At 38.8% G+C, this 14,259-nt stretch overlaps 1 protein-coding gene across 1 annotated transcript in view; it reads right to left on the reverse strand.

The window, feature by feature from the left end:
* LOC128664358 (ankyrin repeat domain-containing protein 26-like) overlaps positions 1–14,259 on the reverse strand; it is a 418,274-nt gene that overhangs the window by 105,882 nt on the left and 298,133 nt on the right. Inside the window, exons 26-28 of the mRNA XM_053719196.1 lie at positions 5,866–6,828; positions 5,045–5,197; positions 2,243–2,418 (exon numbers count right to left, since the gene is read on the reverse strand). Of these exons, the coding sequence (XP_053575171.1) occupies positions 2,243–2,418; positions 5,045–5,197; positions 5,866–6,828 (1,292 nt within the window). The remainder of the gene's footprint in view (positions 1–2,242; positions 2,419–5,044; positions 5,198–5,865; positions 6,829–14,259) is intronic.

A 14,259-nucleotide genomic window follows, 5' to 3' on the forward strand; every position in this document is an offset into this window, starting at 1 on the left:
CAAAATTAAATTAGGGATGTGCAAATTAAAAACAATAAACTCATAGTAGGGTACTAAAGTACGCGTATTCTACCCCAAATGTGAAGATCAATACCAGAGTATAAAGATTTCTTTTTATACTTGTTGTAATAATACCTAGGTATTCAACATTTCAAGTTCTGAGTGGATATAGAACACCCTATCAGTGTTGCAATTTATTTGCCTGCCAAATCCTAGAACTTGGTATAAGGTTTGAGGTAGAGCTGTGAATTTTTGTGCCACATTGGTTAAGAATAAAGTAAATCAGCATAATGTGTTTCGATTCATTTGGTTCTGGATACACTATTACTCATATAGTCCAGTACCATTCATAAATATATGTGAATATTTGCTTTATGCTTCAAAAAATAATCGGCTATCACTTTGAGAATATAAATATATTCTCACCTTCTAAATTTCATCGTAATAGAAAATATAGTAACAGATAATCAGTGTGTTTGGTGCATACTGAGGTATCATATACTCTGCCTGTTGGATATTTGCCAGGCTGTTACAACATATAAAATAATTGCCATTTTGGAACTTGTATCAAATTTGACAAAATAATTACTTTGTAGTTTCCAAATTAATGGCCAATACGTTGTAATTGTTAGCGATTTTCCTTGATAAAACACAACAATATAGCAAGTTTGCTGCTAGCTATTCCTCTTGAAAGCCACTTTTATTCATTCATGGGTTAAGCCACCTGTGGGGAGCGCAAGCTGGATACTATTACACTTCTGTTTGTAATTGAAGTGTAATACTTAATTAAATTAATTCTATTTGTTTGCTGCAAAGGCTGTAATATGCCCCCAAATAAATAGTTTGTGAAATTTGTGCTGCTTCCGTTTGTTTGATTTATACTGATTTATACTGATTTAAGCTGATTTATACAACAAGGGTGTAGGCAGTTATAAACCTGTTAGGTAGTGCCACTGAACCTTTTTGCAGTTGTAAATGATTATCTGGGATCCCCTTTGTTCAGAAATAGCAGACATATATGGCTTTGGCATTGCTTTTTGGTAATTAGAAGACCGCTAAATGCCACTGCGCACCACACTTGTATTATGCCCAGCAGTGAAGAGGTTAATTAGGTAGTTTGTAGGGAGTTTGAAGGGTTAATTTTAGCTTTAGTGTAGAGATCAGCCTCCCACCTGACACATCACACCCACTGATCGCTCCCTGACCCCTCTCAAACAGCTTTCTTCCCTCCCCCACCTCACTATTGTCACCGCCATCTTTAGTACTGGCAGAAAGTTTGCCAGTATAAAAATAAAAGGTTTTTGTTTGTTTTGTTTTTTTAATTGTTTTTTTAAATTATATATTTTCTGCAGTGTAGGATCCCCCTTACCACCCAACCTCCCTGAGCCCCCCAAACAGCCCCCTAACCCCTCCCTTCTCACTATTTGCCACCATTTTGGGTACTACAGCTGCCTGCCAGTACCCACTTTTCAATAACATTTGCACTTTTTTAATATAAATGAAACATTTTCTGTAGTGTAGCTGCCCCCTCAATACCCTTCCCCTCTCCGAGATCCCTTTCCCAACATTACTTCCCCCTCCCTCCTCTCCCACCACTTCTTGTTAAGTGGTCGCGCGCACCGGCGAGTGAGATCCCCCACCGAGTGAGTTCCCAGCGATGGGCCACCCACCCACCTCCCTGCAATGGCTCTCACCCACCAACGATCGGCAACATCGCTGGCCGATGCAGAGAGGGCCACAAAGTGGCTCTCTCGGCATCGGATGCTTAAGAAAGGGTATTGCAGGATGCCTCAATATTGAGGCATCACTGCAATACCCTAAAAGCGTCTGGAAGCGATCACAATCGCTTCCATTGCTTGAAAACCCTGAGGACGTACAGGGTACATCCTTGGTCATTAAGTGACAGTTTTTGTAGGACGTAACCTGTACGTCCTTAGTCCTTAAGGGGTTAAAAACTGTATATATATTTGCTTTAGGAAGATATTGAACTCTCATAAAATTATGATCTATTTGTTAATAGAATAATCATGAAATCAATCTATAGCTGAACAATATTACTATTCTTATCATTTACTGGTAAAGAACAACAATAATCCGCAGCACTAAATGCATGGTTATTGGTGTGCAATACAAATAGACCAATGTAATTGATATATGAGAACAACACATATTTTATGCAGTGCTACAAAAAAGTGCATCTTGCATACAAGATTGAGAGTCCTAATAAAAAGAATTTACTTACTTCTGTACATGTTCTTCCAGCTGTTTTACCGCATTCTGAGTACCAGCTGCTGCTGCGGAAAGCTCCTGAACTTTTTGAGTTGCAGCTGCCACTTCACGCTCTTTATCTTCTATCATATTCTTGAACTGGTGGTTACATCTCTGTGATAGTGAAAGCTGCTCATCTAAGCCTTCCAGCTACAGAAAAAATGCATAATGACACTTTCTCTAAAACCAATACATTATTTATAATATTAACATATCAATACGCTTTTATAAAACAGCATTATACAACTTATAACATACACAAATGTAACAGGCAGGAAAGGGGCACAAAGCAAAGAGAGAGAATGGCATAAAGGTGCAAATGTGTGTGGTTAATGGTGAAATTATGAGCACAAGAAGCAGAGCATGAGAAGACATAATCTAAAACAGTGTTTTTCAACCAGTGTGCCGTGGCACACTAGTGTGCCGTGAGAGATCCTCAGGTGTGCCACGGCAGACTGACAACAGTGTGACAGATTTTTTAAACTTTGCTTGTTTTTTACTCCCAGTGCAGGGGTAGTTTGTAGGAGGCATGGCATAACAGCACAATACATACAGTATGTGTGTGTTTGTGTATATATATATGCTGTATTAGGCTACAATGTGTATTTTTTTTTAAATTTTGGGATGGTGGTGTGCCACAGGATTTTTTAATGTAAAAAAGTGTGCCACGGCAAAAAAAAGGTTAAAAATCACTGATCTAAAACATTGTAGTTACATTTGGGTACAGAAAAGAAGACTAAATAAAAAGGTTTATTTGCAACTGATGGTTGTTATTTGACTATTCTGATGCCTTCTGCAGTCTAAGACAGCCCATGCAAGTTATGTTTTTCCAGATTTTTTAATCTGGGCCTCCCTTTCCTCACTTCTCCTTATTTGCAATATTAAGTTTGTTCCTCTTCTCTGCAACCAGCATATTCCTGGATCCGGGGTATATATATTCCAGGTTTTAACACTTATATTGTTTTGCAAACAAATGTTTTATCTGATGTTTGCTTATATAGAAGTATATATTTTTGGTTTTGAGCAAAATCATTTCTAAAAATCGTTCACTTGGAGTTGAAAAATAAAATATTCAAATATGGAATGATGGACTGTTGTGCAATACAAAGGATCATATGGAACATTTTATTATATACACACACACATACATCTAGTACACCAAATTAATTGATGTACCAATTTTACTAACATGAGAGAGCAGAGAACAGTAAATGAGAGGCAAGACTGAAGTAAAACGCAAATGGAAAGAATGTATTGTTGTAAACATGGCTTCTCAGATTTAGAGATGGCAAACAGCTTGATATGTTTATTTTGCCTACAGAGAGAAGTGCACTCACAGGAACGAACAACTGGCTCAATACGATTGTTAGCCTGTTCTATGGTGATTTACCACCTGGGTGCAGCTTTTTAGTCCAGTAATGCTTTTCACAGAGTAGAACTTTCCTGTAGTATATCAGTCTGATCCCGCCTATTACAGTCAGTCCAGCGCCGAAATACCAGGCAATTCCTCTCTGAACAAGGAACACAGCAACCCCAGACGATCGTTTCGGCCTTCATTGGGTCTCGTCAGTGAGATGTAGTCATATTCCTCTAAGCACACTGAGCAAGGAGTCCACGTCTGGTTGCCCCTTTTTCCCATAAAGAGACTAAATACACACAGAGAGAAGTGCACTCACAGGAACGAACAAATGGCTCAATACCATTGTTAGCCTGTTCTATGGCGATTTACCACCTGGGTGCAGATCGTCTGGGGTTGTTGCTTCCCTTTTATTTCGGCGCCGGACTGTCTTTGGGCAGGATCAGACTGATATGCTACAGGATATTTTTTCTCTGTGAAGGGGCATAGTGTGCAAAAAGAACGTGCACCCTGAGGAGTTACAATAAAAATGAACAGGCATGGAACTTATTCTAGCTTCTGTTCTATCTCATGGAGTACTGTTCTCTCTCTTTCAATGTTTATTTTGCCCCCTTTTTCATGTCACCTAGCTCTGATAATTGAGCAATGTCTATTTATCAGAGCTTGAAATGCACCCTGCTGTAAAGTGGAGTGGTCAGCACAATCAGTACATTTTAAAAGCTACTCTCTAAGTGGCTGCAAACTGGTAAACCTTACGCTTGTCACCAAACATTTGAAATGGTGTTAATATAAAAACAAAATATATACTATGGCCTCCCTTCGTCTTCTGTACCTTGTCTAGACTCTAAACATCAACTTGCCCTGACTCTGACTTCCTACTCTGATCTCACTCTGTCTAACTTTTGGTTCATCTGCTATCTTGCACTAAGGATATCCTACCAAGACTCTAGTTTCATTAGCCTTGTCCTGTCTTCAACAGACATGAAAGACCTTTGGCCTCCTCTGAATCTTCCTTGTTATTGCTCAAGCTGTGTGTAAATAATTATTACATAGCTTACTTTATTTCAAGCTATATTTCTTAGTTAATAAAAAGTATATTATACAACACTCATTCAGTCTGTTTTCTTGAAACAAGCCCTTTGGGGACCCCTGATCTAAATAGAGCAAATATTCTTTCCTCAGAATTAAAACCAAAAAATGAATGTATCAGCATTTACAGTACAGTCTGGAGAAGCATCTTGCAGTTTTTAACAAGTAACTTTGTCTACCAACGTTTCCTGAAAGAAGGAACAAAAAAAAAAAAAAAAATGTCACAAGAAAGTCAGAGAGGTTCTTCTAATGCTTCTGAGTTGATGCTCCCTGCCCACCTATCTAGTCTTCCTGGTGAAAAAAAAATGATATATACTTCCCAGTATTTACCTTGTTCCTATGCTTTTCAAGTTCTTTTTGCAAATATTGCTTTTCTTCTTCAAGATCATTTCTATAACGTGTTATAACCTCTAGGGATGCTTCAGACATTGATAACTTTTTCAAGGCATCTGCAAGTTCCTGCTGCAGTTGTCGTAATGCGCTCTAGGACAGGAGTATAAATTTGTAAATCAAAATAAATGTAATACAAATAACTACAAACGTACGTGTGGGTATCTTGTAAATGTGAATGCTTTTTTTTTTTAAACATACTCTACAAGGTCACCTTAATACATCCTCCTCAAAGCTATAAGAAATGTAAAGGTACAAGGCTAGCTAACAATAAAAATAAAACAGCTACTTTTTAGTTGCTTTCAATATTTAAAAATAAATTGAAATGTGAACATCCGGAAGTCTTTAAACAGAGGAGTATTTATTCATGAAGTAATCTATTTATGTTAATTTCTATCTCCTTTTTATGAGAAGATAGAAAGATGGTAAGATAGACTGTGCAAGCATTTGCTAAGCTCTTAGTGACATCAGAGAAAATATTAGATTTAACATATGATTTTTCCCACACACAGCAAAACCAGCATTTTAAATGAATTGTTTACAGTTGCATAAGAATGAAAGGCATATGTTGGGATGTCACAATTTTAATGACAATATTTTAAAAATGATTTCCTTTGGTATAAAACCAAAATAAAATATATAAAAATAACAGGTTAAAGAATATAAACAAACATATTTCAAATAATACAGTAAATGTGTATATCGTTATGTATTTGTGTATTAACAATAAACTATTCAAGGGAAAAAAACTATGGTCATACCTCTCGCTCAACTTTTTCAGTTTCCAGCTTATAGATTTGTTCTCTAAGCTCATTTGATTTATTAATCAAATCCTTGTTTCTTTCTTCAACTATATGAACCTGTCTCTCAGTATCAGCCCGAAGTTTATTGTACATATCTGAAAACCTCTCCTGCACTTCACTCAAAGTCTTTTCTTTTACAATGCCTTTGTTCTGCAACTCTTCTAGCTGCTGACGAAGTAACAAGTTCTCACTTACACTCTGATCAAATCTCTCTTTCAGTGACTCTTGTTTTACACTACTTTTATTAATTTGGTCTTTTTCTATTTGGAGTGTATGTTCCAGATCATTTATTCGGCAAGAAGCCTGAGTCAAATCCCTTTGTGTGGTTTCTAAAAGAAGAGTTTTTTCTTGAAGAGATAGAGTTGTTTTATGAAGGTCACATTCAAGGCTGTTAGATTTGGTTTCCACCTTGCTAAGTTGTTGAGATAAGTTGCTGTTTTTTTCATGTATATTAGACAACTCATTATTTAATTTGTCACGTGAACGTATCCACTCATCTCTTTCTCTTTGTAAAGAGCGTTCAGCTTCAGTTTTCAATGTCTGATTTTTCTCTAGTTCTTGAGTAGTGAAGGTCAAACGTGAACGAATTGAGTCCAGTTCAGTTTCAAGTCTCTCCTTGTTTTGCTTTTCATGATCTAACTTAGAATACAACATTGCAGTCTCCGTCTTAAGTGCATTTAGCTGACCGTTGTACTGGATAATAGTTTGTGTTAATGTTTCTTCATTCATTTTTAGATCTCTTCTAAGGTCTTCAATCTTTTCTTTTAACACGATATTTTCTTCCGTGTATTGGGTTTCTACTTCTTGGTTATGAGAACGAACTTGTTCAAGTTCTAACATTAGTGCACTAACTTCTTGTTGTAGTGTGTCCTTCGCTGTTTTCTTTTCTTGTTCACTTGTCTCAGAAGGCTGGTTAGAAAGCTTAAATAAAAACAACATATTTTTTTAATTGTTCCATGAAAAATGATCAATCTATAATTCAAGTCATACTAGAAATATGCATGCTAACTAAAACAAAAACCTGTCAAGGCTGTATAACTAACTAAAATGGAGTCTGAATAGTATATAAGAGAGTAAAGATAAAAAACACTATACAATTTTAAATGGATATCAAAGTCAAAAGCAAGCTTTCATGATTTAGTTAGAGAATGGACATTTTAAAAGACATTTCCAATTTATTTCTGTTAAAATGTTTGTTCTCTTGGTATCCTTTGTTAAAGAGGAAACCTAGGTATGCTGATAGTAGCTCCGGAGTACACGTAGGATTACTCTTTAACAAAGGATACCAAGAATACAACGTAAAATTGATAACATAAGCAAACAGGAAAGTTGTTTAAACGTTCATGCTCTATCCAGTCCTTGTAAGTTTCATTTTGATTTTACTGTCCCTTTAAATGTGCTTTCCCTGCACACACACACGCATATATATATTTTTATATATATATATATATATATATATATATATATATATATAGTAAAAAAAAAACATAATTTATGTAAGAACTTACCTGATAAATTAATTTCTTTCATATTGGCAAGAGTCCACGAGCTAGTGACGTATGGGATATACATTCCTTCCAGGAGGGGCAAAGTATCCCAAACCTCAAAATGCCTATAAATACACCTCCCACCACACCCACAACTCAGTTTTAACGAATAGCCAAGTAGTGAGGTGATAAAATAAGGAGTAAAAAAGCATACAAAAAGAGGAACTGGAATATAATTGTGCTTTTATACAAGAAATTATAACCACCATAAGAAAAGGGTAGGCCTCATGGACTCTTGTCAATACGAAAGAAATTAATTTATCACGTACGTTCTTACATTAAATTATGTTATGTAATTTGCAAGAGTCCATGAGCTAGTGACGTATGGGATAGAAATTGCCAAGATGTGGGAGTCCACAGAAGAGTCACTAGAGAGAGAGGGATAAAATAAAAACAGCTATTTCCGCTGGAAAAAAAATAAATCCATCAAAAAAATAAGTCTTTCTCATAAATCTCTCAAATTTCAAGAAAAAAACAAATCATAAGCAGAAGAATCAAACTGAGACAGCTGCCTGAAGAAATTTTCTACCAAAGACTGCTTCAGAAGAAGCAATTACATCAAAATGGTAAAATTTAGTAAATGTATGCAAATTAGACCAAGTTGCTGCTTTGCAAATTTGATCAATCGAAGCTTCATTCTTAAAAGCCCAAGAAGTAGCGACTGATCTAGTAGAATGAGTTGTAATTCTCTGAGGCGGAGACTGTCCTGCCTCCAAATAAGCCTTGTGAATCAAAAGCTTTAACCAAGAAGCCAAAGAAATAGCAGAGGTTTTCTGTCCTTTCCTAGGACCAGAAAAAAACAACAAATAGACTAGAAGTCTTCCTGAAATCTTTAGTAGCTTCGACATAATATTGTAAAGCTCTTACAACGTCCAAAGAATGTAAAGATCTTTCAAGAGTATTTTTAAGATTAGGACACAAAGAATTCCCCTACTAATGTTGTTAAAATTCATAACTTTAGGCAAAAAATTTAAATGAAGTCCGCAAAACAGCTTTATCCTGATGGAAAATCAGAAAAGGAGACTCACAAGAGAGAGCAGACAATTCGGAAACTCTTCTAGCTAAAGAGATAGCCAAAAGAAACAACACTTTCCAAGAAAGTAGTTTAATATCCAAAGAATGCATAGGCTCAAAAGAAGGAGCCCGCAAAGCCTTCAAAACCAAATTAAGACTCCAAGGAGGAGAGATTGGTTTAATAACAGGCTTGATACAAACCAAAGCCTGAACAAAACAGTGAATATCAGGAGCTTAGCAATCTTTCTATAAAATAAAACAGAAAGAGCAGAGATTTGTCCCTTCAAAGTACTTGCAGACAAACCTTTATCCAAACCATCCTGAAGAAATTGTAAAATTCTAAGAATTCTAAAAGAATGCCAAGAGAATTTATGAGAAGAAAACCTCATGATATTTAGGTTTTCCAAACCTGATAATAAATCTTCCTTGAAACAGACTTACGAGCCTGTAGCATAGTATTAATCACTGAGTCAGAGAAACCTCTATGACTAAGCACTAAGCGTTCAAATTCCATACCTTCAAATTTAGCAATTTGAGATCCTGATGGAAAAATGGCCCTTGAGACAGAAGGTCTGGCCTTAAAGGAAGTGACCAAGGTTGGCAACTGGACATCCGGACAAGAGCCGCATACCAAAACCTGTAAGGCCATGCTGGTGCTATCAGAAACACTTGCAATAGTTCCATTATGATCTTGGGGGATCACCTTTGGAAGAAGAACTAGAGGTGGAAAAATATAAGCAAGTTGGTAAGACCAAGGAACTGCTAACGCATCCACCATCTCCGCCTGAGTATCCCTGGACCCGGAAAGGTATCTGGGTAGTTTCCTGTTTAGATGGGAAGCCATCAAATCTATTTCTGGAAGACCTCACACCAGTACAATCTGAAAAAACACATCTGGTTGGAGAGACCATTCCCCTGGATGCCAAGTCTGACGGCTGAGATAATCCGCTTCCCAATTGTCTACACCTAGGATATGAATCGCAGAAATTAGACAATAGTGGGATTCCACCCAAGAAAGTATCCGTGATACTGATTTTATTGCCAAATGACACTCTCAAATTTGACCTGCTGCAAAACTCTTAAAACAAGGTTAAGACTCCAAGGAGGAGCAACAGGTTTAAATACAGGCCTGATTCTGACCAGGGCCTTGACAAAAAGATCGAACATCTGGCACATCCGCCAGACGCTTGAGTAACAAAAAAGGATAATGCAGAAATCTGACCCTTCAGAGAACTGAATGACAAACCTTTCTCCAGACCTTCCTGGAGAAAAGACAAAATCCTAGAAATCCTGACCCTACTCCAAGAGTAGCCTTTAGATTCAGACTAATAAAGGTATTTATGCCATACCTTATGATAAATGTTTCTAGCAACAGGCTTGCAAGCCTGGATCATGGTCTAAATGACCGACTCAGAAAAAACACGCTTAGACAGAACTAAGTGTTCAATCTCAAAGCAGTCAGCTTCAGAGAAACGAGATTTGGATGAAGGAATGGACCCGGAGTTAGAAGGTCCTTCCTCAGAGGAAACCTCCAAGGTGGAAGAGATGACATCTTCACTAGGTCTGCATACCAGATCCTGCGAGGCCATGCAGGAGCTATTAGAATTACCGACGCTCTCTCCTGTTTTATACGAGCAATGATTCTTGGAAGGAGCACAAACTGAGGAAACAGGTATGCTATACTGAAATCCCAAGGAACCGCCAGAGCATTTATCAGGGCTGCCTGCGGATCTCTTGTCCTTGAACCGTACCTTGGAAGCTTGGCATTCTGCAGAGACGCCATCAGATCCAACCTGGAGAACACCTCTGGATGGAGAGCCCACTCCCCAGGATGAAATATCTGTCTGCTCAGGAAATCCGCTTCCCAGTTGTCCACTCCTGGAATGTGGATGGCAGATAGACAACAATTGTGAACTTCTGCCCACTGAATAATCAGAGCCACCTCCTTCATGACTAAGGAACTTCGAGTTCCTCCCTGGTGGTTGATGTAAGCCACTGAGGTGATGATGTCTGACTGAAACCTGATAAACCAGGCTAAGGACAACTGAAGCCAAGCCATCAGAGCATTGTAAATCGCTCTCAACTCCAAGATGTTTATGTGGAGAGCAGACTCCTCCCGAGTCCATAGTCCCTGCGCCTTAAGCAAGTCCCAGACTGCTCCCCAGCCTAGCAGGCTGGTGTCCGTGGTCACAATCACCCACAAAGGTCTCTGAAAGCATGTGCCCTGAGACAGATGTTCCTGAGAAAGCAACCACGGAAAAGAGTCCCTTGTCGACTGATCTAGAACTATACTCTGAGACAGATCTGAATGGTCTCCGTTCCATTGTCTGAGCATGCACAACTGCAGAGCTCTCAAATGGAATCTAACAAAGGGAATGATATCCATGGAAGCGACCATCAGACCAATTACATTCATACATTAAGTTACTGATGGCCAAACAGTAGACTATAGAGAGAGGCAAGAGGAGAGAATTGTGGATTTTCTGACCTCTGTCAGAATTTATTTTATAGATAGGGAATATATTATGGTCCCTAAGAAAACTACCCTTGTAGCTTGAACAAGGGAACTCTTTCCCAGATCCACTTTCCATCCATGGGAACGTAGACAAGACAACAAAATCTCTGTATGAGAGTTTGCTTGTTGAAAAGATGGCCCCTGAACCAATATGTCATCCAGGTATGGCGCTACTGCAATTCAGTATCCGATAAAGGAATACTACTGTTCGAATCTGAGATTTCACCCTCAGAGGCTATTGACGTATCCTTCTCATCAGACTTATGAGGGGAGGGCAACCTGCGGAGCAGTAGGTGGAACAGAAACCTTACTATCTGAATGTCTAATTTTCCTCTTGCGTTTTCCCAGCATAGGAAAAGCAGATAATGCCGCAGATACAGCAGAAGATACCTGTGCAGCAAAATCTGGACCCAAAAAAACTCCTCCAGGAGGCTGAGAGGAACTGCAGGGCACTGTATGTGACGTCATAGAGGCTTGGGATGTTTGAGGAGAAAGCTGGGGCATTGCCTGAACAGCATCATCCTGTGAGATATTGGGCTCAGCGGGCAACAATTTATCTTTAAATTAAAGTGTTCTAGCTAAGCATGCAGCACAGAATTGCATAGGCAAAACAATTTGTGCCTCTAGGCATAACAAGCATTTGTCAAAAGAGTCTTCCATGTCCATAATACTAAATAAAAAATTCCCCAAATTGTAGATAATTTTTTTTAAATACACTGTCACTTTAAGAATTTTTAATACCACAGCCGCTTAATGTTATGCAAAAATTCTTTAAAATAATAAACCAATCAGGCCCCCTACACCTCAGACAGGCTGAGGTGCCTTACCGTAATACTTATACACAATTTGGCTGCCAGAAGTCTCTAAAACGATTGTATAGTAGATCGACACTAAAGAGACTGAAATTCAATGACGCCGCTCCGTGAATATCCGACAGCAGAGAGAAGTTACATGACCGTCAGAGAGAGAAAACTATGCAGCAAATAAAAGGCACGCGTTTCCCTCTGCCTACAACACCGGAGCTAAATTTACAAAAACGCTCAAGCAGTCTATCAGTTAGCCTGTTCTAGCTAAGCAAGCAACGAAAACCAACTGTCAAATTTTAGGTTTATACATAAATCCCTGTATAAAAATAAGCCACACACATACTAATTAACGCCTAGATTTAGAGTTTTGCGGCCAAAGGGGTGCGTTAGCTACGCGTGCTTTTTTCTGGCCGCACCTTTTAAATACCGCTGGTATTTAGAGTTCACAGAAGGGCTGCGTTAGGCTCCAAAAAAGGAGCGTATAGCATATTTACCGCAACTGCAACTCTCGATACCAGCGGTGCTTACGGACGCGGACAGCTTCAAAAACGTGCTCGTGCACGATTCCCCCATAGGAAACAATGGGGCCGTTTGAGCTGAAAAAAAACCTAACACCTGCAAAAAAAGCAGCGTTCAGCTCCTAACGCAGCCCCATTGTTTCCTATGGGGAAACACTTCCTAAGTCTGCACCTAACACCCTAACATGTACCCCGAGTCTAAACACCCCTAACCTTACACTTATTAACCCCTATTCTGCCGCCGCCGCTATCGCTGACACCTGCATATTATTTTTAACCCCTAATCTGCCGCTCCGTACACCGCCGCAACCTACATTATACCTATGTACCCCTAATCTGCTGCCCCTAACACCGCCGACCCCTATATTATATTTATTAACCCCAAATCTGCCCCCCACAACGTCGCCGCCAGCTACCTACAATAATTAACCCCTAATCTGCCGACCGCACCTCACCGCTAATATAATAAAGTTATTAACCCCTAATCCGCCTCACTCCCGCCTCAATAACCCTATAAGAAATAGTATTAACCCCTAATCTGCCCTCCCTAACATCGCCGACACCTAACTTCAATTATTAACCCCTAATCTGCCGACCGGATCTCGCCGCTACTCTAATAAATGGATTAACCCCTAAAGCTAAGTCTAACCCTAACACTAACACCCCCAGGTACAATAGCTATTAAATAGTTAAGAACTATTTAATAGCTACCTAGTTAAAATAATTACAAAATTACCTGTAAAATAAATCCTAACCTAAGTTACAATTAAACCTAACACTACACTATCATTAAATTAATTAAATAAAATACCTACAATTATCTACAATTAAACCTAACACTACACTATCAATAAATTAATTAAATACAATACCTACAAATAACTACAATTAAATAAACTAACTAAAGTACAAAAAATAAAAAAGAACTAAGTTACAAAAAATAAAAAAATATTTACAAACATTAGAAAAATATTACAACAATTTTAAACTAATTACACCTACTCTAAGCCCCCTAATAAAATAACAAAGACCCCCAAAATAAAAAAATGCCCTACCCTATTCTAAATTAAAAAAGTTCAAAGCTCTTTTACCTTACCAGCCCTGAAAAGGGCCATTTGCGGGGCATGCCCCAAAGAATTCAGCTCTTTTGCCTGTAAAAAAAAACATACAATACCCCGCCCCAACATTACAACCCACCACCCACATACCCGTAATCTAACCCAAACCCCCCTTAAATAAACCTAACACTAAGCCCCTGAAGATCTTCCTACCTTATCTTCACCATGCCAGGTTCACCGATCCGTCCTCCGAAGTCTTCATCCAAGCCTCCGAAGTCTTCATCCAAGCCCAAGCGGGGGCTGGCGATCCATAATCCGGATGAAGTCTTCTATCAAGCGGCGGCTGAAGAGGTCCAGAAGAGGCTCCAAAGTCTTCATCCTATCCGGGAAGAAGAGGAGATCCGGACCGGCAACCATCTTGATCCAAGCGGCATCTTCTATCTTCATCCGATGACGAACGGCTCCATCTTGAAGACCTCCAGCGCGGATCCATCCTCTTCTCTCGACGTCCAACTGAAGAATGAAGGTTCCTTTAAGGGACGTCATCCAAGATGGCGTCCCTCGAATTCCAATTGGCTGATAGGATTCTATCAGCCAATCGGAATTAAGGTAGGAAAATTCTGATTGGCTGATGGAATCAGTCAATCAGATTCAAGTTCAATCCGATTGGCTGATTGGATCAGCCAATCAGATTGAGCTTGCATTCTATTGGCTGTTTCGATCAGCCAATCGGATTGAACTTGAATCTGATTGGCTGATTCCATCAGCCAATCAGAATTTTCCTACCTTAATTCCGATTGGCTGATAGAATCCTATCAGCCAATCGGAATTCGAGGGACGCCATCTTGGATGACGTCCCTTAAAGGAACCTTCATTCTTCAGTTGGACGTCGAG

This window comes from Bombina bombina, chromosome 6 (assembly GCF_027579735.1).
Source record: "Bombina bombina isolate aBomBom1 chromosome 6, aBomBom1.pri, whole genome shotgun sequence".
Classification (NCBI taxonomy): domain Eukaryota; kingdom Metazoa; phylum Chordata; class Amphibia; order Anura; family Bombinatoridae; genus Bombina; species Bombina bombina.